The sequence below is a fragment of the Thalassophryne amazonica genome, chromosome 3 (assembly GCF_902500255.1).
Source record: "Thalassophryne amazonica chromosome 3, fThaAma1.1, whole genome shotgun sequence".
Taxonomy (NCBI): Eukaryota; Metazoa; Chordata; class Actinopteri; order Batrachoidiformes; family Batrachoididae; genus Thalassophryne; species Thalassophryne amazonica.
Window position 1 is genome coordinate 32,915,082 of NC_047105.1, and position 25,439 is coordinate 32,940,520.

The 25,439-nt window shown below is 42.6% G+C and overlaps 1 protein-coding gene across 1 annotated transcript in view; it reads right to left on the bottom strand.

Annotated features, from left to right (window-relative positions):
• Positions 1 to 25,439, bottom strand: part of si:dkey-238f9.1 (chemokine-like protein TAFA-2) — a 401,973-nt gene that overhangs the window by 24,578 nt on the left and 351,956 nt on the right. The window contains exons 3-4 of the mRNA XM_034166015.1: positions 22,376 to 22,525; positions 7,091 to 7,215 (exon numbers count right to left, since the gene is read on the bottom strand). Coding sequence (XP_034021906.1) covers positions 7,091 to 7,215; positions 22,376 to 22,525 — 275 coding nt within the window. The remainder of the gene's footprint in view (positions 1 to 7,090; positions 7,216 to 22,375; positions 22,526 to 25,439) is intronic.

The window sequence follows — 25,439 nt, forward strand, 5'->3', positions numbered from 1 at the left end:
AAGGCTCTGCCTCCCATTCTACTCTTACAAACCCTGAACTACAAGTAAGCCTGCAGTCTGAGAGCGAAGCGCTCTATTGAGGTGATATGGTACTATGAGGTCCCTAAGATAAGATGGGACCTGATTATTCAAAACATTATAAGTAAGAAGAAGAATTTAAATTCTATTCTAGAATTAACAGGAAGCCAATGAAGAGAGGCCATATGGGTGAGATATGCTCTCTCCTTCTAGTCCCTGTCAGTACTCTAGCTGCAGCATTTTGAATTACTGAAGGCTTTTCAGGGAATTTTTAGGACAACCTGATAATAATGAATTACAATAGTCCTGCCTACAGGAAATAAATGCATGAATTAGTTTTTCAGCATCACTCTGAGACAAGACATTTCTAATTTTAGAGATATTGCACAAATGCAAAGACCAGTCCTACATATTTGTTTAATATGCGCATTGAATGACATATCCTGATCAAAAATGACTCCAAGATTTCTCACAGTATTACTAGAGGTCAGGGTAATGCCATCCAGAGTAAGGATCTGGTTAGACACCATGTTTCTAAGATTTGTGGGGGCCAAGTACAATAACTTCAGTTTTATCTGAGTTTAAAGCAGGAAATTAGAGGTCATCCATGTCTTTATGTCTGTAAGACAATCCTGCAGTTTAGCTAATTGGTGTGTGTCGTCTGGCTTCATGGATAGATAAGCTGGGTATCATCTGCGTAACAATGAAAATTTAAGCAATGCTGTCTAATAATACTGCCTAAGGGAAGCATATATAAAGTGAATAAAATTGGTCCTAGCACAGAACCTTGTGGAACTCCATATTAACCTTAGTCTGTGAAGAAGATTCCCCATTTACATGAACAAATTGTCATCTATTAGATAAATATGATTAAAACCACCGCATCGCAGTGCCTTTAATACCTATGGCATGCTCTAATATCTGTAATAAACCTGTAATAAATCTGTAATAAATTTGTAACCTTCACTAATGCTGTTTCTGTACTATGATGAATTCTAAAACCTGACTGAAACTCTTCAAATAGACCATTCCTCTGCAGATGATCAGTTAGCTGTTTACAACTACCCTTTCAAGAATTTTTGAGAGAAGAGGAAGGTTGGAGATTGGCCTATAATTAGCTAAGATAGCTGGGTCAAGTGATGGCTTTTTAAGTAATGGATTAATTACTGCCACCTTAAAAGCCTGTGGTACATAGCCAACTAATAAAGATAGATTGATCATATTTAAGATCAAAGCATTAATTAATGGTAGGGCTTCCTTGAACAGCCTGGTAGGAATGGGGTCTAAGAGACATGTTGATGGTTTGGAGGAAGTAACTAATGAAAATAACTCAGAACAATCGGAGAGAAAGAGTCTAACCAAATACCAGCATCAATGAAAGCAGCCAAAGATAACGATATGTCTTTGGGATGGTTATGAGTAATTTTTTCTCTAATAGTTAAAATTTTATTAGCAAAGAAAGTCATGAAGTCATTACTAGTTAAAGTTAAAGGAATACTCAGCTCAATAGAGCTCTGACTCTTTGTCAGCCTGGCTACAGTGCTGAAAAGAAACCTGGGGTTGTTCTTATTTTCTTCAATTAGTGATGAGTAGTAAGATGTTCTAGCTTTACGGAGGGCTTTTTTATAGAGCAACAGACTCTTTTTCCAGGCTAAGTGAAGATCTTCTAAATTAGTGAGATGCCATTTCCTCTCCAACTTACAGGTTATCTGGTTTAAGCTGCGAGTTTGTGAGTTATACCACGGAGTCAGGCACTTCTGATTTAAGGCTCTCTTTTTCAGAGGAGCCACAGCATCCAAAGTTGTCCTCGATGAGGATATAAAACTACGGATGAGATAATCTATCTCACTCACTTTTTATTCACTTTATACATGCTTCCCTTAGGCAGTATTATTAGACGGTATTGCTTAAATTTTCATTGTTACGCAGATGATACCCAGCTTTATCTATCCATGAAGCCAGAGGACACACACCAATTAGCTAAACTGCAGGATTGTCTTACAGACATAAAGACATGGATGACCTCTAATTTCCTGCTTTTAACTCAGATAAAACTGAAGTTATTGTACTTGGCCCCACAAATCTTAGAAGCATGGTGTCTAACCAGATCTTTACTCTGGATGGCATTCCCTGACCTCTAGTAATACTGTGAGAATCTTGGAGTCATTTTTGATCAGGATATGTCATTCAAAGCGCATATTAAACAAATATGTAGGACTGCCTTTTTGCATTTACGCAATATCTCTAAAATCAGAAAGGTCTTGTCTCAGAGTGATGCTGAAAAACTAATTCATGCATTTATTTCCTCTAGGCTGGACTATTGTAATTCTTTATTATCAGGTTGTCCTAAAAGTTCCCTAAAAAAGCCTTCAGTTAATTCAAAATGCTGCAGCTAGAGTACTGACGGGGACTAGCAGAGAGAGCATATCTCACCCGTGTTGGCCTCTCTTCAATGGCTTCCTGTTAATTCTAGAAGAGAATTTAAAATTCTTCTTCTTACTTATAAGGTTTTGAATAATCAGGTCCCATCTTATCTTAGGGACCTCGTAGGACCATATCACCCTAATAGAGCGCTTCGCTCTCAGACTGCAGGCTTACTTGTGTTCCTAGGGTTTGTAAGAGTAGAATGGGAGGCAGAGCCTTCAGCTTTCAGGCTCATCTCCTGTGGAACCAGCTCCCAATTCAGATCAGGGAGACAGATACCCTCTCTACTTTTAAGATTAGGCTTAAAACTTTCCTTTTCGCTAAGGCTTATAGTTAGGGCTGGATCGGGTGACCCTGGACTATCCCTTGGTTATGCTGCTTTAGACGTAGACTTTGGGGGGGTTCCATGATGCACTGTTTCTTTCTCTTTTTGCTCTGTATGCATCACTCCGCATTTAATCATTGGTGATCGATCTCTGCCCCCCTCCACAGCATGTCTTTTTCCTGGTTCTTTCCCTCAGCCCCAACCAGTCTCAGCAGAAGACTGCCCCTCCCGTAGCCTGGTTCTGCTGGAGGTTTCTTCCTGTTAAGAGGGAGTTTTTCCTTCCCACTGTTGCCAAGTGCTTGCTCACAGGGGGTCGTTTTGACCGTTGGGGTTTTTCATAATTATTGTATGGCCTTGCCTTACAATATAAAGCGCCTTGGGGCAACTGTTTGTTGTGATTTGGCGCTATATAAAAAAAAAGTTGATTGATTGATTGACTCACAGAGTTTAGGTAGCTACTCTGCCCTGTGTTGGCATATGGCATTGGAGAACATAAAGAAGGAATCATATCCTTAAACCTAGTTACAGCTCTTTCTGAAAGACTTCTACTGTAATGAAACTTATTCCCCACTGCTGGGTAGTCCATCAGAGTAAATGTAAATGTTATTAAGAAATGATAAGACAGAAGGGGGTTTTCAGGGAATATTGTTAAGTCTTCAATTTCCATACCATAAGTCAGAACAAGATCTAAGGTATGATTAAAGTGGTGGGTGGACTCATTTACATTTTGAGCAAAGCCAATCGAGTCTAACAATAGATTAAATGCAGTGTTGAGGCTGTCATTCTCAGCATCTGTGTGGATGTTAAAATTGCCCACTATAATTATCTTATCTGAGCTAAGCACTAAGTCAGACAAAAGGTCCGAAAATTCACAGAGAAACTCACAGTAACGACCAGGTGGATGATAGATAACAACAAATAAAACTGGTTTTTGTAAGCGTATCGTGAGGGTCTGCTGGGAACAACTGGCGGCGACGATCCTCTGTCAGCGAGGTCTTCAACTCCCACCTCCGGGAGAGCTTCTCCCAGATCCCGGGGGAGGTTGGAGACATGGAGTCCGAGTGGACCATGTTCTCCACCTCCATTGTCGATGCGGCTGCTCGTAGCTGTGGTCGCAAGGTCTCTGGTGCCTGTCGCGGCGGCAATCCCCGAACCCGGTGGTGGACACCAGAAGTAAGGGATGCCATCAAGCTGAAGAAGGAGCCCTACTTATCTTTGTTGGTAGGTGGGACCCCAGAGGCAGCTGACAGGTACCGGCAGGCCAAGCGTGCCGCAGCCCGTGCGGTCGCAGAGGCAAAAACTCGGGTCTGGGAGGAGTTCGGGGAGGCTATGGAGGAGGACTATCGGTCGGCCTCGAAGAGATTCTGGCAAACCGTCCGACGCCTCAGGAAGCAGAAGCAGCTCTCCACCAGCACTGTTTACAGTGCGGGTGGTTTTACAGAGCAGTGTGGTTTTCGTCCTGGTCGCGGCACACTGGACCAGCTCTACACGCTCCATCGGGTGCTCGAGGGTTCATGAGAGTTTGCCCAACCAGTCCACATGTGTTTTGTGGATCTGGAGAAGGCATTCGACCGTGTCCCTCGGCGGACCCTGTGGGGAGTGCTCCGGGAGAATGGGGTCCGGGGTCCTTTGCTAAGGGCTATCCGGTCCCTGTACAACCACAGCAGGAGCTTGGTTCGCATTGCCGGTAGTAAATCAAACCTGTTTCCAGTGCACGTTGGCCTCCGCCAGGGCTGCCCTTTGTCACCGGTTCTGTTCATTATTTTATGGACAGAATTTCTAGGCGCAGCCAGGGTGTAGAGGGGGTCTGGTTTGGGAACCACAGAATCTCATCTCTGCTGTTTGCGGACGATGTGGTTCTGTTGGCTTTGTCCAAATCAGGACCTTCAGCATGCACTGGGACGGTTTGCAGCCGAGTGTGAAGCGTCTGGGGATGAAAATCAGCACCTCCAAATCTGAGGCCATGGTTCTCGACCGGAAAAAGGTGCTTTGGCCGTCTTCAGGTCGGTGGAGTGTCCTTGCCTCAAGTGCAGGAGTTTAAGTATCTTGGGGTCTTGTTCACGAGTGAGGGACGGATGGAGCGTGAGATCGATCGCTGGTATTGGTTCGTCGTGGTGAAGAGAGAGCTGAGTAGGGGGGCAAAGCTCTCGATTATTACCGATCGATCTACATTCCGATCCTCACCTATGGTCTGAGATTTGGCTCATGACCGAAAGAACGAGATCGCGAGTACAAGCGGCCGAGATGGGTTTCCTCCGCAGGGTGGCTGGGCGCTCCCTTAGAGATAGGGTAAGGAGCTCGGTCACTCGGGAGGAGCTCGAAGTCGAGCCGCTGCTCCTCCACGTCGAAAGGAGTCAGTTGAGGTGGCTCGGGCATCTTTTCCGGATGCCCCCTGGACGCCTCGCTGAGAGGTGTTCCGGGCACGTCCCACTGGGAGGAGGCCCCGGGGAAGACCCAGGACATGCTGGAGGGACTACATCTCTCGGCTGGCTTGGGAACGCCTTGGGGTTCCCCCGGTGGAGCTGGAGGAGGTGTGTGTGGATCGGGAGGTCTGGGCGGCTTTGCTTGAGCTGCTGACCCCGCGACCCGACTCCGGATAAAGCGGAAGAAAATGGATGGATGGATGGATGGATGGAAGACTAAGAGACAACCTTTCAAATGAATTAAAGCTCTGTCTGGGTTTTTGATTAATTAATAAGCTGGAGTGGAAGATTGCTGCTAATCCTCCGCCTCGGCCCGTGCTACGAGCGTTCTGGCAGTTAGTGTGACTCGGGGGTGTTGACTCATTTAAACTAACATATTCATCAGGCTGTAACCAGGTTTCTGTAAGGCAGAATAATCAATATGTTGATCAATTATTATATCATTTACTACAGGGACTTAGAAGAGAGAGATCTAATGTTTAATAGACCACATTTAACTGTTTTAGTCTGTGGTGCAGTTGAAGGTGCTATATTATTTTTTTCTTTTGAATTTTTATGCTTAAATAGATTTTTACTGGTTGTTGTGTGTCTGGGAGCAGGCACGTCTCTACTGTGATGGGTAATGAGGGGATGGCAGGGGGAGAGAAGCTGCAGAGAGGTGTGTAAGACTACAACTCTGCTTCCTGGTCCCACCCTGGATAGTCACGGTTTGGAGGATTTAAGAACATTTCTAGAAATGAGAGCTGCTCCATCCAAAGTGGGATGGATGCCGTCTCTCCTAACAAGACCAGGTTTTCCCCAGAAGCTTTGCCAATTATCTATGAAGCCCACCTCATTTTTTGGACACCACTCAGATAGCCAGCAATTCAGGGAGAACGTGCAGCTAAACATGTTACTCCCGGTCCGATTGGGGAGGGGCCCAGAGAAAACTACAGAGTCCGACATTGTTTTTGCAAAGTTACACACCGATTCAATGTTAATTTTAGTGACCTCCGATTGGCGTAACCGGGTGTCATTACTGCCGACGTGAATTACAATCTTACCAAATTTACGCTTAGCCTTAGCCAGCAGTTTCAAATTTCCTTCAATGTCGCCTGCTGTGGCCCCCGGAAGACAATTGACTATGGTTGCTGGTGTCCGCTAACTTCACATTTCTCAAAAACAGAGTCGCCAATAACCAGAGTTTGTTCCTCGGCGGGTGTGTCGCCGAGTGGGGAAAAACGGTTAGAGATTGAACGGGTTGGCGGTGTACACGGGGCTTCTGTTTAGGACTACGCTTCCTCCTCACAGTCACCCTGCTCTCCCGGCTGCTCAGGATCTGCCGGAGGGGAACTAACGGCGGCTAAGCTACCTTGGTCCGCACCGACTACAGGGGCGCACCGACTACAGGGGCAATTGTAGGCAAGGAAAAGTGCCAGGTTTCTTCTGGGTATGATCCAGCATACTTCTGCCTCAGTGTTAAGGACCTCAGTGGGTGGAGAAGTCCAACAGGACAACCACATTTCACATGGTTGTGGTGATACATAGTTGCTTTCAAGAGGTGGGGAAGGACCGGTTGACTGAATGGGTGTTTGCAATCCAGAACCCAAGCAAGTTCTTAGTGTGGTGGAGGTGGTGATGCACAAATATCAAAGCATGATCCCACTCTTGACTTGACTTGATATCAATACAGGGACCCATGAATTGATATAATTGCACTATGAACTGATCAATAACTCAGTATTAACTTTAAGAATCAGTTGAGTTCAGATGGTACACTAGTATTTCCATATCATCAAACTCTTGTAAAAGTTCAAAGGTTAGTACAAGGCTGGTCACATGAACGTAAATTTTGCCTCTGAGGTAAAATTATGACTTTGAAGCACAAACAGACTCCACCAAAGAAACGTTCAGCGCCCACCTTTGTTGTCTTAACTTTGTTTCCTGTACTGCAGCTCCACCCCTTCAGGTCGGGAAGGATTTTACACTCTTCTCCGTCCATGCACGGGTGCATCTGGCACCACCACTTCTGTGCAACTATGGACGCTGTGAGGAACACACAAAGAAAAAACATGCAGCTTAAAGAAACAAAGTGATGTCCAGGTTGCAGCTCTCTCTCTCTCTCTCTCTCTCTCTCTCTCTCTCTCTCTCTCTATATATATATATAGATAGATAGATAGATAGATAGATAGATAGATAGATAGATAGATAGATAGATAGATAGATAGATAGATAGATAGATAGATAGATAGATAGATAGATAGATAGATAGATAGATAGATAGATAGATAGATAGATAGATAGATAGATAGATAGATAGATAGATAGATAGATAGATAATGGCTGAGTGGATCCTTGTGATTTGATTGGTGCTTTGTATGTCACATGACATGGATTAATTCATCCCATTTGTGTTGCATTGCATTCAGAGTGGCTTGGTTCCATTTATAGTGCAAATGTGCTTCCATACGTTTGGTACCATTGCCCGTGCACATGCACGGCCTCATGCACACATGCACATGTGCTCACGCACACACAAGTGCACACAAGTATGCAAGCACGCAAGTGCGAGCATACTCGTGCACGCGCAAGTTGCAAAACACGTGTGGCACGAGTACGCACGCGCCCATGCATGCACAGAACCAATCCACTGTGCTGCCTGGAGGTTGTTAGCAGGAAGAGAGAACAAAAGCTGGACTCATTTTTGACGTGATTTTTTAAATTAATTTATTTATTTTGCTGCACTGAGGACATATACAGTCTTATTTTTGTTGTTCACGCACACACAAGTGCTGACCAGGTTGCGTGTGTGTGTGCACGCGTGGGGGACACAACTCTCCTGGGACATAATTTGAGCTAACTGACACTGCTAATTCTTGTAAGATACACACACACACACACACACACACACACACACACAAAACAATCCACTGTACTGTCTGTTAGCAGAAAGAGAAAGAAAACCTGGACTCATTTCTGACAAGACTTTTTTTTTGCTGCACTGAAGAGGTACAGCTGGACCGAGCCGGTTGTGTGGGCACACGCGCGCGCACGGGACAGCAACATGATGATTTGATTGAGTTAACTGATGCTGCTACACACACACACACACACACACACACACACACACACACACACACACACACACACACACACACACACACACACACACACACACACACACCACACAAAATCCACTCCGCTGTAAGCCGTCTGGATGCCTGAAGACCTGCTAACATGAAACGCTGATGTGATTTTTGGCTGAACTAAGGAACTACACAAAGTCTTTTTTTTTTTTTTTTTTTTAATGGAAGTCCAAAGTCAGTGCACAGCATCACTGGACTACACGTCACAGTGGAACACCAAAATGTAAGTCCCTTTTCTGTTGTTTATAAATTAATAACATATCAAATGACAAGGATCTATTTAGCCGTTATATAAAACAAATAATGAATGTTTTACTTCTTTTACATTTTACATTCATACCATTCAGAGGTTTCACCTCGTTGAATGGTATGTTCCAGCTTTCACCTCATGAAATATTCGTACCATTGAACTCATAAACATTCATTATTTGTATAATATATTAATCTCCATCCAGCAGCAGTGCTGTGTTTTCTTTTTTCTGGATTGAGTAACAGGCCATAGATGGGTGTCACACTGTGATTGCTGTGAGCGGTGCGCACAGGGTGATGTTCGTCGGCACTTCATGGTCTTAAGTTGCACCTCAAAGTCCTGCAGAGGAGAAACAGCTTCCCTTGACACTTTTTAACCCAAAAAAAGAACTGCTGAAATTGAAAAACGCTCCTGTCAGAGTCGTTATCATGAAAAGAGGAGCGAGACATCAATTCATCCGCAACTGAGGATGCGTTTGACAGCATATTAATTAAAATATGTGCACCCTTTTTACAACCGTAATCATTATAAACACTGCAATGAATCAAGCAAGCAAAAAGAGTTGGACTGCCACCTAAAAGACCAGGGTCCTGCTGAAGACATGTGTCTTTGGTGCCAGTCCATCCAGCTGTAAATGGTGGACCACTTGGAATGAATGGGAAAGTTACAGAAGTCAGCTATGTTTAAAATGACATTAGCACCCTACTTTATTACATGAGGCAAAAATATGGTCATTGGGTATTGGGAAGGCTTTGCGTCCATCTGTCTGTGTCCATTTGTCTGTGCTCAGCATATGTCCATTCCTGTTACTTCCAGGGTCTTCAAATTCACAAGGAACATTCTTTGTACATAGACCTTAGATGGCTAACATTGACCTATTTTAAGGGTCACATTCTGTTTCCTATTGTTATGCGTGTACGGCCGAGGGTATTTTAGCATTGCGTATATTTACTCTGCCAGGGAAGTAGTGTTTGCAGTGCTGTCTGCATGTTGGCAGTTTTACACACACACACAGACACACAGACACACACACACACACACACACACACACACCCACACACACACACACACACACACACACACACACACACACACACCAAAACCAACTGTATTTGTTTTGTTGAAACTTAATGAAAGGGTGGAGTATGGGCCAAATAGAAAACCTTTAACTTTGGGAGTGAATCCAATTAAGGGGGTATAAAAGTTATGCACTTTCCTGCGAAACCTTTATACTGCTGCTGCGTTCCTCTGGGCATTACTATCATATGCAATATTTGCACTTAAGTATACGTGGTTTATTAGAAAAGAAACCGACCTTTTTATTTTTTTCAAAAACTATATGGATTTGAATCACGTGCGATTACATCAGAGAAGCTTGAACCCTCGTGGGCATGCGTGAGTTTTTTCACGCCTGTCCGTTGCGTCATTCGCCTGTGCCTCCCGTCTATTTTTTCATTGTTTAGGAATGGCTCAGAAACTGCCGCTTTGCTTGATCAAAATTTTTTCAGAAACTCTAAGGCACTGTAAGGCGCCACAGAGAAACACCTCCATGTTGATAACCATTCGTAAAATTCAGGCGACTTTCGATGGTTTTCAGTCGAGTGAGTATCCAAGAAACTGTTTAACAGCTGGGTATGTTCAAACTTGTCCCGTAACGCTTCCAACGGAGGTGTTTCTCTGTGGCGCCGGGCCATGAGCGGCTGCCTGCCGACTCGCGAATCCGTCCGCACGTCTTTCATTACAAAATCTCCTTTAACAGTGGAATGTCCGGATAAACTGCTGATCCCGACCTCTTCTGAAACTTCTCTGTTCTCTCACGACGTCCTGGGTCAACAGAGGCTTAAATTTGGAAGTTTTCAGCTCAAAACAGGCTGACGACGGCGGCTCGGGGCGCAGCGCGTAGTCCAGCTCCGTGGGTTGTCCTTAAAGCGACAGTAACACTCCATAATCTCTCATCAGCCCTTAAAGTTTCACCGAAAACCAGCTGAATTTCTCGAATGGTGTCCACTCGGATTGTGCCTTACAGTTTCTGAAAAAATTTTGATCAAGCAAAGCGGCAGTCTCTGAGCCATTCCTAAACAATGAAAAAATAGATGGGAGGGGTGGACCACTCCTCACTCAAAGCCTGCCCACAGGCGAATGACGCATCCGACAGGCGTGAAAAAACTCTCGCATGCCCACGAGGGTTCAAGCTTGTCTGATGTAATCGCACGTGATTCAAATCCATATAGTTTTTGAAAAAAATAATAAGGTCGGATACTTTTCTAATAGACCTCGTACTTCTATGTCAGTAATAAGATGCTCTAAACAATATCTCACTGTTATTTATAGCTGTGTTATTATGACAATGACAGTAAAGTATTGATTGATTGATTGATTGATTCCAGGAAATTTTTATCTCATTTTTTAACATTGAAAGATTGGATAATTTAAACAAATTTTGGTCCATTTCTGAGAAACTGTCAGAAATAGACAGAAAATGAGACAGTTCAGTAATATATTTAATGAGGTGCAGATCCATATAAATATCCAGATTTTATGGATCAAAATATGAATTGTAAGGGGATACATTTATAATGGGGGGCTGTAAGTTAAAAAGCTAGACTAGAAACCTGATACTAGACTAGAAACCTGATACTCTGAAACAGAACTCATATTCTGTGAGCATAAAAACATATTATTTATTTCTGATTGAGTGAACACAAAAACAAAAATCAATAAAATGATTAAACTTGATGATTTCAGTGATTTAACTTTTATGGTGACACAAAATTATATATAAAACTTTCTTGTTAGACGACAGGGGCATTACTAGGGTGTGCAGGAAAACAAAGATAAGTTTTATTACCTACACACAATATTTTTCGGGTAACATGCTGATTTGAAACCTATTGGAAGATTCAGACGGCTTTCGGTGGCTTTTCAGTCGAGTGAGTATCTGAGAAATTGTGTAACAGCTGGGCATGCCACAACATGTCCTGTGAGACTTCCAACACGGAGGTGTTTTTTGTTGTGCGCCATGAGCGGCTCTGTGCCGACGTGCGAATTCCTCCGCACGTCTTTCATTACAAAATCTCCTGTAACAGTAGAATGTGCCGCAAAAGTGCTGATGTCCACATTTTCTGCGATTTCTCTGGTAGTCACACGACGTTCCGGATCAACACAGCCTTCACTTTGGAAATGATCTGGTCGTTTTAGCCTGTCAATGGCCACTCGGAGCGCGGCGCGCCCTGCGCCACTGTGGGCCATCTTTAATCCAGTTGTAATGATCCTCAATCTGTGTGACGCCAATAGAATCTTCACCGAAAGCCATCTGAATTTTCCAAATGGTTTCCACCTGGCTGTCTCACATGGTTTCTGAAAAAATTTTCATGGAGCAAAGCGGCAGTCGCTCAGCCATTTCCCTGACAATGAAAATCCGATGAGGGGGGTGGACCAGTGCTCACTCAAAGCCTGCCCACAGGCGAATGACGCAACCGACAGGCGTGAAAAAACTCACGCATGCGCACGAAGGTTCAAGGTTGGCTGATGCAATCACACATGATTCAAATCCATATAGTTTTTGAAAAAAATTAAAAGGTCCGTTACTTTTCGGACAGACCTCGTATATGTCTGACCATGTTGGATGAATGTCAATCTTTTTCTTAAAATAACTATTTGTGTGTCTCTTTGTATGTTTTAACTAACATACACTTTGTTAAAACTTTGTAAGAGTAAGTACACCTCTTTGTACATCCCAACTTCAAACACAGCCATCTATGAAAACTCTACTTACGCTCCCAATTTTCTATAGCAATACAAACTTCCTGCAATGCACTAGTCTGATCAATTAAGCTATTTTAAGCCATAAAACTATGAATTTTTCAGGGTATGGTTGCTTTGAGTGACAACTACTGTGCTGACTCAAGGCAGCCAACTGCTAGCTGCGACTAGTGGTCATTAAAGGAGACCTGCATTGAAAAAAATGCAGTCAGATTTTTTGAACAAAAAATGACTTACATTTACACATGAGATCCTTCTGAATGTAGTAAAGTAAATCTGCAAGCCCAGATCTGTCATTCAATGGACGAAATCTTCATTTGAAAATGACAAATTACAGCTAACATTTAGCCCTCCACAAATTGTCCCTCTCATCATGGACGCTGCCGAGACGTCACGGACAAGACCCTCTCCCAGCATGCATTGCGCCAATTGTAATTGTGGATTTACGTCAGTTTGCATCTGCACCTTTTCTTGTCTTATACGGAAGGATCTACTTTTTTTAAAACTTCATATTGTTTGCGGCCGTTTGGTGAGTACACATTTCTTTATTTGTGCTTGAAAATTATTTGGGGGGACTTTTTCATACGCCCGTTTGATTGAGTGGTGTCGCAATGAAAATCTACTGTCTTTCGCCTCCGGTACCATCGCGGGATATGGAGGCAAAGACCCGCAAAGAATCCCAGTCATTAAAAATATATAAACCTCTCTCAGCATCCATGGAGCTCTTGGGGCTCTCGATTGCCCAGACGTGCGGTGCTGTGGATTTTGCCCCAAGAAGTCTGTCCTTGCAGCAACAGGTGTACCGGCCACTTCGCATTAAAACAGCAAGCGTAATCTCAGGACTTGTGCCAAGTGTGCTGCAGCTCCATTCAGTAGACAGAGAGGTGATGTCGGTGTTGTGCGCTGAATCTGGCACAAGCTGCAAAGCAGACACGGGCGGTGTGAGTGGCCCACGTCAGCGGTTAATGAGCTCGTTAACGAGCCCACAGACTTAATAAACGCAGCGGAGGCAGAGAGCGGGAGAGGAAGAACGGCGCCCGCTGTCGATGCCGTTGCTGATCTGAGCACACAGATCTGTATCTCACATTCATTGCAGCTTACTTTTGGATGTTGAAACCAGGACGTGTATAAGTAACATTACTAACAGATAAATCAATTTTTCAATGCGGGATCGGACTGAAGGCAGGAGCGCGTGGTCTTGTCCCTGATGTCATGGAAATGATACGGCTGTACAAACTGTTTCACAGAGGGCTAAATTTTAGCTGCAAATTTGTCATTTTTAAACGAAGATTTTCTCCGCTGAATTACAAATTTGGCTTACAGATTTACTTACTGCATTCAGAACGGTCTTATAAATACATATCAGCTATTTCTTTCTGAAATCTGACCACATTTATTTACACAGAGACTGCTACCTGCTGCTTTGGACTTTGAACTAACAGTCTTTTTCAAGACTTTTTTAACTTTTTTACCTTTTTACTTTTTTTTACTTTTTTACTGTGCTCCAACGCCTAAGGAAGACCTCTAACGGTCGAAACATCGCGACGGAGCACTTTTATCAGCTAACTTTTATCAGCGTTGGCAAGCTAACTAGCTTGCTAACGCTTTCGTTTTTATTTTATTTTATTTTATTTTTATTTATTTTTTTTTAGCACTGTTGTCGTGCGTTACCTGTGCTGCTCCACAGCGTGTTTGGTCGATTTTTGTTTTGTTTTGGCACCGTTGTCGTGCGTTCGCTGTTGTTGTGCGTTGCCTGTGCTGCTTCATGGCCTGTTTGGTGCCTTAACTAAAGCACTCCTTCTGCTGAATCACCTCTGGATTATTTACACATTATTCACTTTGTGTGTTTTTAGGAATCCGCTAGGTTGCGTAGCTACTAGCTCTTAGCCGATTTAGCATGGCGGCTTCTCCTGTCTCTCCCGTACTTTTCTGCTCTGGGTGTGAAATGTTTAGTTATTCCTCGGCCTCCTTTAGCCAGTAACGGTACTTGTAATAAGTGCCGCTTATTCGTAGCTTTGGAGGCCAGGCTGGCGAATTGGAGACTCGGCTCCGCACCGTGGAAAATTCTACAGCTAGCCAGGCCCCTGTAGTCGGTGCGGACCAAGGTAGCTTAGCCGCCGTTAGTTCCCCCCTGGCAGATCCCGGGCAGTCGGGAAAGCAGGCTGACTGGGTGACTGTGAGTAGGAAGCGTAGCCCTAAACAGAAGAAGCCCCGTGTACACCGTCAACCCGTCACATCTCTAACCGTTTTTCCCCACTCGACGATACACTCGCCGAGGATCAAACTCTGGTTATTGGCGACTCTGTTTTGAGAAATGTGAAGTTAGCGGGACACCAGCAACCATTGGTCAATTGTCTTCCGGGGGCCAGAGCAGGCGACTTGAAGGACATTTGAAATTGCTGGCTAAGGCTAAGCGTAAATTTGGTAAGATTGTAATTCACGTCGGCAGTAATGACACTCCGGTTACGCCAACTGGAGGTCACTAAAATTAACATTAAATCGGTGTGCAACTTGCAAAAACAATGTCGGACTCTGTAGTTTTCTCTGGGCCTCCCCCAATCAGCCGGAGTGACAGGTTTAGCCGCATGTTCTCCTTGAATTGCTGGCGTCTGAGTGGTGTCCAAAAAATGAGGTGGGCTTCATTGATAATTGGCAAAGCTTCTGGGGAAAACCTGGTCTTGTTAGGAGAGACGGCATCCATCCCACTTTGGATGGAGCAGCTCTCATTTCTAGAAATCTGGCCAATTTTCTTGGATCCTCCAAACTGTGACTGTCTAGCGTTGGGACCAGGAGGCAGAGCTGTGGTCTTATACACCTCTCTGCAGCTTCTCTCCCCCTGCCGTCCCCTCGTTGCCCCCTCCCCGTGGAGACGGTGCCTGCTCCCAGACCACCAATAACCAGCAAAAATCTATTTAAGCATAAAATTCAAAAAGAAAAAACAATATAGCACCTTCAACGGCACCACAGACTAAAACAGTTAAATGGGTCTATTAAACATTAGGTCTCTCTCTTCTAAGTCCCTGTTGGTAAATGATATAATAATTGATCAACGTATTGATTTATTCTGCCTAACAGAAACCTGGTTACAGCAGGATGAATATGTTAGTTTAAATGAGTCAACACCCCGAGTCACACTAACTGTCAGAATGCTCGTAGCACGGGCCGGGGCGGAGGATTAGCAGCAATCTTCCATTTCAGCTTATTAATTAATCAAAAACCCAGACAGAGCTTTAATTCATTTGAAAGCTTGTCTCTTAGTCTTGTCCATCCAAATTGGAAGTCTCAAAAACCAGTTTTATTTGTTATATCTATTGTCCACCTGGTCGTTACTGTGAGTTTCTCTGTGAATTTTCAGACCTTTTGTCTGACTTAGTGCTTAGCTCAGATAAGATAATTATAGTGGGCGATTTTAACATCCACACACGATGCTGAGAATGACAGCCTCAACACTGCATTTAATCTATTATTAGACTCTATTGGCTTTGCTCAAAAAGTAAATGAGTCCACCACCACTTTAATCATATCTTAGATCTTGTTCTGACTTATGGTATGGAAATAGAAGACTTAACAGTATTCCCTGAAAACTCCCTTCTGTCTGATCATTTTTTAATAACATTTACATTTACTCTGATGGACTACCCTGCAGTGGGGAATAAGTTTCATTACACTAGAAGTCTTTCAGAAAGCGCTGTAACTAGGTTTAAGGATATGATTCCTTCTTTATGTTCTCTAATGTCATATACCAACACAGAGCAGAGTAGCTACCTAAACTCTGTAAGGGAGTTAGAGTATCTCGTCAATAGTTTTACATCCTCATTGAAGACAACCTTGGATGCTGTAGCTCCTCTGAAAAAGAGAGCTTTAAATCAGAAGTGTCTGACTCCGTGGTATAACTCACAAACTCGTAGCTTAAAGCAGATAACCCGTAAGTTGGAGAGGAAATGGCGTCTCACTAATTTAGAAGATCTTCACTTAGCCTGGAAAAAGAGTTTGTTGCTCTATAAAAAAGCCCTCCGTAAAGCTAGGACATCTTTCTACTCATCACTAATTGAAAAAAAATAAGAACAACCCCAGGTTTCTTTTCAGCACTGTAGCCAGGCTGACAAAGAGTCAGAGCTCTATTGAGCTGAGTATTCCATTAACTTTAACTAGTAATGACTTCATGACTTTCTTTGCTAACAAAATTTTGACTATTAGAGAAAAAATTACTCATAACCATCCCAAAGATGTATCGTTATCTTTGGCTGCTTTCAGTGATGCCGGTATTTGGTTAGACTCTTTCTCTCCGATTGTTCTGTCTGAGTTATTTTCATTAGTTACTTCATCCAAACCATCAACATGTTTATTAGACCCCATTCCTGCCAGGCTGCTCAAGGAAGTCCTACCATTATTCAATGCTTCAATCTTAAATATGATCAATCTATCTTTGTTAGTTGGTTATGTACCACAGGCCTTTAAGGTGGCAGTAATTAAACCATTACTTAAAAAGCCATCACTTGACCCAGCTATCTTAGCTAATTATAGGCCAATCTCCAACCTTCCTTTTCTCTCAAAGATTCTTGAGAGGGTAGTTGTAAACAGCTAACTGATCACCTGCAGAGGAATGGTCTATTTGAAGAGTTTACAGTCAGGTTTTAGAATTCATCATAGTACAGAAACAGCATTAGTGAAGGTTACAAATGTCTTCTTATGGCTTCGGACAGTGGACTTATCTCTGTGCTTGTTTTTGTTGGACCTCAGTGCTGCTTTTGATACTGTTGGACCATAAAATTTTATTACAGAGATTAGAGCATGTCATAGGTATTAAAGGCATTGCGCTGCGGTGGTTTGAATCATATTTGTCTAATAGATTACAGTTTGTTCATGTAAATGGGGAATCTTCTTCACAGACTAAAGTTAATTATGGAGTCCACAAGGTTCTGTGCTAGGACCAATTTTATTCACTTTATACATGCTTCCCTTAGGCAGTATTATTAGACGGTATGCTTAAATTTTCATTGTTACGCAGATGATACCCAGCTTTATCTATCCATGAAGCCAGAGGATACACACCAATTAGCTAAACTGCAGGATTGTCTTACAGACATAAAGACATGGATGACCTCTAATTTCCTGCTTTTAAACTCAGATAAAACTGAAGTTATTGTACTTGGCCCCACACAAATCTTAGAAGCATGGTGTCTAACCAGATCCTTACTCTGGATGGCATTTCCCTGATCTCTAGTAATACTGTGAGAAATCTTGGAGTCATTTTTGATCAGGATATGTCATTCAAAGTGCATATTAAACAAATATGTAGGACTGCCTTTTTGCATTTACGCAATATCTCTAAAATCAGAAAGGTCTTGTCTCAGAGTGATGCTGAAAAATTAATTCATGCATTTATTTCCTCTAGGCTGGACTATTGTAATTCATTATTATCAGGTTGTCCTAAAAGTTCCCAAAAAAGCCTTCAGTTGGTTCAGAATGCTGCAGCTAGAGTACTGACGGGGACTAGCAGGAGAGAGCATATCTCACCCGTGTTGGCCTCTCTTCATTGGCTTCCTGTTAATTCTAGAATAGAATTTAAAATTCTTCTTCTTACTTATAAGGTTTTGAATAATCAGGTCCCATCTTATCTTAGGGACCTCGTAGTACCATATTACCCCATTAGAGCGCTTCGCTCTCAGACTGCAGGCTTACTTGTAGTTCCTAGGGTTTGTAAGAGTAGAATGGGAGGCAGAGCCTTCAGCTTTCAGGCTCCTCTCCTGTGGAACCAGCTCCCAATTCAGATCAGGAGACAGATACCCTCTCTACTTTAAGATTAGGCTTAAAACTTTCCTTTTTGCTAAGGCCTATAGTTAGGGCTGGATTAGGTGACCTTGGACCATCCCTTGGTTATGCTGCTTTAGACGTAGACTGTGGGGGGGTTCCCATGATGCACTGTTTCTTTCTCTTTTTGCTCCGTATGCATCACTCTGCATTTAATCATTAGTGATCGATCTCTGCCCCCCTTCACAGCATGTCTTTTTCCTGGTTCTTTCCCTCAGCCCCAACCAGTCTCAGCAGAAGACTGCCCCTCCCTGAGCCTGGTTCTGCTGGAGGTTTCTTCCTGTTAAAAGGGAGTTTTTCCTTCCCACTGTAGCCAAGTGCTTGCTCATAGGGGGTCGTTTTGACCGTTGGGGTTTTTCATAATTATTGTATGGCCTTGCCTTACAATATAGAGCGCCTTGGGGCAACTGTTTGTTGTGATTTGGCGCTATATAAGAAAAAAGTTGATTGATTGATTGATTTATTTCAATGCAGGTCTACTTTAACTAGTGTGGACTTCACCATGTTTATTCTTTATAAGCATTTTATTACCAGTATCTAAGATAATATGGCTTGGTTTGCAGTTAGTTCAGTTAGACCATCTAAGGAGTCTGTGCTCCAGTATCTCTGTCAAGTAAAATTTTTAGCGCTATTTAATTTGTATAGTTGCACCACTGCCACCAATTAACATCAATAGCTTGGTGTCATTACCTCCACCGACCACACCACAGTTACTCTCTTATAACCCTTTGGGGCAGACGCCGTCGTATACAATGGCTAAGACCAAGCTTTAATAAATTATAAATAACTTTTTAATGATATGAGAGAGAAACTTACTTTTTTTTTGCTGAAAAGTTAACTCTGCAGACTTTCGAGCCAGCCATCGGCCATCTTTGTACTCCTCATAGAAGCTGTGTGATGACGTGTGCAATGTGACTGTCCTATCTGAATTGGTTCACCGTCACATAGTTTTCCAAAATCCAATCGTAGGGCAGATTTACCTCACGTGAAAAGCCAAAGATCGTTTTCAGGAGTGATGTGTTACTAGTTGACCCGTTTGAATAGCCCCCTGGGTGCTCCAATGAGTACATACTATTGGGCTCCAATGCAATGGAGCCCTGCACCATTATGCACAGCGATCAGTGAAAGCAGACAGATCAGACGGAGAGCCTCTGATGACAATCTCACGTGCTCAAACAAAGAGTGTGTAACTATCAGGATTGCTCCACTAGTTTGCATGTGAATGTTACTGGATAACTCTGGTAACTCTGTTTTTTTTTTGTTTTTGTTTTTTGCCAGCTTGCACTCGGCCGAGACGGATGCATTTTTCTCTTCTCCCTCCCTCCTTATCTTTCCTGCTTCTGTGGCGTGTTGTCTGTGAGGCTGCAGCTTTGCTCTTGTGGAAAACAACAAAAATGGATCTGTTAAAGTGGTCTCTGAACGCAATTGACACTATTTTTTCCACAAGACATTCGAGGGCGGAGGACCCGACCTGTCCTCCCGGGATGCATGTGATGGGTTACGTGATGGACTCGTGGAGGAGATGGCAGGTCATGTGCCTTTACATGCTTTCTGTGGAGGACGTCAAAGATGTGTATATGTTTGGCTTGGTGGTGACTGGCTTTCTGCTGTGTGGAGCGGGCATGGCGCTGGTTTACCGGAAAATTAAGAAAGTGGAAGCAGCATTAATTGGGCCGTCCAGGCTGCCCTACATGATTGATTCGATTTGGAAGGCAGTGGCTGTGCAGTCGGCGGGTGTTAACCGCATGCTGGAAAACATCTTGGGCAGGATTGCAGCTCTGGAAACCCGCTTTGACCGTCAGTAAAGACCACATCCTACATTCAGATGTATTGAGAGCCACTCTGTTCTCAGAACTGTGGAATCTTTCAGGCGTCTGCTAATCTGGATATTCATTTGGCTTCCCCAAACACAGCTGCACTTCAAGGCCGCTGTGATAAAAAAACCTCCTCAAGAAGATCAACACTTAAGCCTCGCTCCCTGGTCATCCCCCTACCCTCAGCTTCTCCAGCTCTGACGTTGACTGTGGACAGTGGACTGCTCAGGACTGAGCCCCTCCCCCTTCCAGGATTGTCGGACAAGGCCACTGACGGCGCCTAATAGGCTGCCTCCGGAGTGTTCTGATAAACTGGACCTTCAAATCTCGGTTGTCATCCTGCGTCTGTTTGTCTGTGTGATTATTGTTTTTCTGTGCTGATGGGGTTTTTTTCCTCATTGCTGCTGTGTAACGCAGCGGCTATGAGGGTTGTATATTGTTCAAAATGTGCATTTGTGTTTATTGTTTGAACCTTTATGTTGTACAGTCTTTCACACAAGACCTCAATTTACCTTTATAAAGTGTCAAAACAGTTGTTTATTATAGTTTGCTGTGTGTTTTGAATAAAAGCATGTGGAAAATTATTTCCACTTTACTTTTTCCTTTCTTATTTCTGATTATAAACCTTTATTAACCCTTTACCTACTGAGGCTATAAATGGACGATTGGTTATAATATTTTATTATAGCAATAAAATTAAGAAATAATGCTCTATGTTTGTTTGCTTTGGTACCAGTTTCCAAGAGTACCTGAATTTCAATTATATTACACCTGATTAACTATTTATACACATTATTTGTAAGTTTTAGCATTTAAAATGAGAAAAAACACAAAAACGAACTTGATTTTTTTCAGTTTTTTAGTGAAAAATGATTGTTATGTAAAGGAAGTTTGGATTTCACATTTTTAACAGGAAGCTGTATGTGTTTACAATCAAAATAATTAATTCTGTGTGTCTAGAACTCAGAAACAGTGCAGAAACAGTGCAAAAGTATACCTTTTACAAGGCGAAAATATGCAAAAAGTAACCAATTTTAAAGTGCAGAACTAAACAATATGAATAACAACAAAGTGCAAAACTATATATAAATATATCAATTATTATCTGTATTATTAAAATGTGCAATAAATCACTCATTTGATCACTCATTTTGTGCAAAATTATACAATATGAATAAAACAATAAAGTGTCAAACTATATACAAATATATAACCAAGAATCAAAATTAGATCTAAACTACATCAGTCCACTGTCAGTGTGGTACTGTTTGTAACAGTTTCTGTCTGGCTGAAGACAGAGGCCAATTTTACAAAGTTTGCACATCCAGCAGGTTGACCTCTTGCAAACCTTGCAAGAACGCCGCCCCTTTGTGGATCGCTGGCAAGTTGGGTTTCCACTGCTTGTTGGCACCGGGCAGTGGCTTGTGGCTGATGGACACACACCATCACACACACACCTTCACAAATGATACTACCACCCTGCCTTTTCCTCAAAAATTACTACATTTATGTTTGCTGTCTGTCTCTGTACTTTTCTGTCACTTTTGCGCTCGTTTTCATACTTTTCCCTCGTTTCAAAAGTCACCGAACGCACTTTACTGTAATATATGCAACATATAGCATACTGTTGGAAAGCACGGGTTCTTGGCTTGCTGTCAGTGTTGAAATTTTTCAAATTGAGGGCTTACATGAGAACTTACAGTAATGAGAATCAGCGGCGCACTAGTGTGAAACTTCTGTGTTTTTCCTCTGCGTGATGACGTCACAGGCTTACATTTACCGTAATACACCATATATCATTGGAAAGCACTTGGTGTTAGCTTAACAATGCACTTGAATCATTCGGATTGGACAAACTATGGCGGAGTTACAGTAAAAAAAATACGCATATGGAAAACATAAAACACAACAAAAGCATATATATTATGAAAGCACAGGTTGTCCTGAAAAAAGAGGCATAAAACTTGATTGTGGGATGTAGGGAGAGTTGTTAACAGCAATAATAAAACAGTGAACTGTCCAAAAAATGCCCTCGGACCCCAGAGGGTTAAAGCAATAATACACGATTAATTTTGGTTTTATCCAACATGAAATGATACCTAAATCGAACGTACCTAAATCTAAAAATAGAACCTAGATTATAAATTTTGAAGTTCCCTCAGATGTCTATCCGCACAAAGTCTGAATAAGATAGTAAAGGGGAAAATAATGACTTGTTTTTGAACATCACAAAGCTTTTAGGACAAACCTTTGCAGATTGTGATCATCTTAACCATTCAGCATTCATGGCCAAATCATTAGAAAAATAAGAACCAGAGCCAAAGTGGCAGGTGTGAGAGTTTGGGACCAGGTTGTCTTTCCACCCTCGTCACATGCATTGGTTTGAAATCATTACCAAAAACATAATGAGAATCTTGACATACCATCGACACAAGATGGAGCTGCTCGTGTTGTTCCAGCCACTTGTCCTGGGAAGCAAGAGCATTTGACAGTCTGGGATCTCTCCTCGATCTTGTTCTTGTTGCAGCATCGATGTGCAGCAATTACCTCACAGGTTCCCGCCTTCACATGAACTGGAAAAGAAACGTGCACAATGGTTAGAACATGCAACAGTAACGAGAATTTTCTCCTTGGTTCTCCATCAACAAACAATAAAAGCTTGCAGGAATAATTTACTGCAGTTGTGACCTTTATGAATTGTACATTTTTTTTAATGACACTGGGCAACAGTCACAACCTTTAGAATGACTAAAGAGAGCTACACAATACTGTGTGCGACTGTGAGCTCATGTCTTCATTTAAGGTATCATACTCAATGACCAAGTCAAGCCTGACAGCATGCATTGGTGTTGTGTCCACAACACCATGGAACCACCCCTGTTGCTGGATGGCAACCACCCAGGCAGATAACGGTCCATTCCTACATCTCGAAAATAACCATCTATGTGCCACAGCCAAGTGAAACGTGAACATCCTCTTGGTCTTCTCCAACTATTGGGGTCCTCAACACTCAGGCACCTGCATGCTGGATCATGCACAGAGAAACGGGCCACATAGCCAAAATGTCATAGCTGGCACTCTCTCACAATGCAAGTGACACTTCTCATCTTAGTCATTCCAGCAGTACCCAAAAATCATCCAGTTGTCACCTTAGGTCACCGGTTTCTTAGCCATCCATCCATATTCTATACCCTCTCATTCCAGTTAAGGGACATGGGGGTGCTGGTGCCTATCTTAGCATGAGACAGGGTACACCCTGGACAGTAGGGCTGCTCATGTTATATAGTGAAAAATAAAAATTGTCAGAGACTTTGAGCCACATGTTGTTTTTGTTCCACTTGGGGTTTTATAGGTGCAGACCAAATTTGAACTCAATCAGATAAGATTTAGAGGTCCCCAGAGTGACACATTTTCCTCTCCCTGCACTGGCAAGACTCTGATGCCATTATTTTCTTTAACAGGTACATGTGATGGCTTCTAATCACCAAAAAGTGGGCGTTGATTGGTCACCCAGAGGAGAACATTACTGGAATTACTGGATTACTACATTGCTTGTTTGGGGAAAATTGTTGCCTTGTGGGGGACCCCTAAACAATGTCTGATTACAGTAAAATTTGGCACAGATCTTTTATTTTATTAGTGGAACAAGAACAACATGTGGCCCAAAAGATTTTGTAACATTTGACAATTTGAACAGGTCTATTGGACAGGACGCCAGTCTATCGCAGGGCGTTGATTTCTTATATTGCATAGAATCATCACTGAGTAAAAGATAACAGCATATGAATGAATGAATGAATTGAATGAATGAATTTTTTTGTAAATTAATTCATTAATTTATTTGCACACAGAATAACAACACAGACAATAACACAGTCATTAAAAAAACAGCAGGCAATGAACCCGTGTGCTGAAAGGGTGAAGGCAGAAGCAAGGCTTATAGATTACGCTCCCCTTATTCCATAAAAAATAAAGTAAACAATGCATACATATATATAAATATATATGTTCATAGCAACAATACAAAAGAAATGTGGACAAATAAAACCACTCAGACAGTGCATCAGAATTTTAAAACACAACCAAAGGAGCAACAGTGCATAAACCCAACCACAACAACAAATGGTAAACCTAATTTTCCAAGCTATAATGGATAAGTATTTTATTTTTGTAAAGCCTTTTAAAGCCGACTAAGGTACCAAGTAACTTAATATTATCAGGACAAGTACACCCTTAACAGAAACACAATGACTTTTTGCAGTACAGTTTTGATATCTTTCCTGAGATGTCGGCATTTCTTTTCCTCATCTACAGCTTTGCTTAATCCATCCCAGCCATCTTAAGAGATCAAAATAATGATGCAATGATGAGTGGTTAAGTCTGAAGCACCAGATCAATTGAAAAACACATCTTTGGTTTGCTTGTGGAAACATACTGTAAACCTATATGCCACATGCTAAACACTTCCATCTGCTGGAAAGTTCAGGAATGTGCATCTACTGCAAATTAGGAATTTCATATTTAAAGTTTGCAGTCAACATCTAAGAGTCTGCATGTACATACCCCTGAAGCTTAAATTTTCAAAAGAACAGGCAGCCTTGAAATACTTACAGCAGAGACAGTACAGACCATACAGTCTGTCACAGTCATGTCATAGATCACGTGGGAGCTTCCCCAGACTTGCACAAGGTATTATGGTTAGGACACAATGACAGCCAATCAGAGCAGAGAGGCACATTGACATCACTGGTTGGTCTCTTTCTGGTTGCTGATCCAACATAGCGGAAAATGCCCCAAAATGGCTGCAATTCTGTATAAATCTAACATGTTTCTCCTCCTCCACATCGAAAGGAGTCAGTTGAGGTGGCTCGGGCATCTTTTCCGGATGCCCCCTGGACGCCTCGCTGGAGAGGTGTTCAGGGCACGTCCCACTGGGAGGAGGCCCCGGGGAAGACCCAGGACACGCTGGAGGGACTACATCTCTCGGCTGGCTTGGGAACAGCCTTGGAGGAGCTGGAGGAGGTGTGTGTGGATCGGGAGGTCTGGGTGGCTTTGCTGAGCTGCTGCCCCCGCGACCCGACTCCGGATAAAGTGGAAGAAAATGGATGGATGGATGGATGTTTCTCATATAATATGGGAAATAAACACTTCTAAAGCTAAAAAACGCTGTGGTTATAACAGATAACACATCTGAAGTGATTTACAAGACATCTCACAAACATCAGCATGCATGCGACATGTGCACGGCGTCACCCGCAGTCAAAGGTGACTTTCAAAAGCTCATGCATGTGCACATGCACATGCTCCTGCAAATAGCCTTAAAAAGAAAAGAGGAGGGGGGGGTTGCTCTTATTTATAAATCTAGGTTTAGCTTATTAGCTGTTGGGGGTCACAAATATAACTCGTTTGAGCATCTGATTCTCCGCTCCGCTCAGGATATTACGCATTGCCAAGGTCAGAAGAATAAAAATCAGCCTTATTACTTTG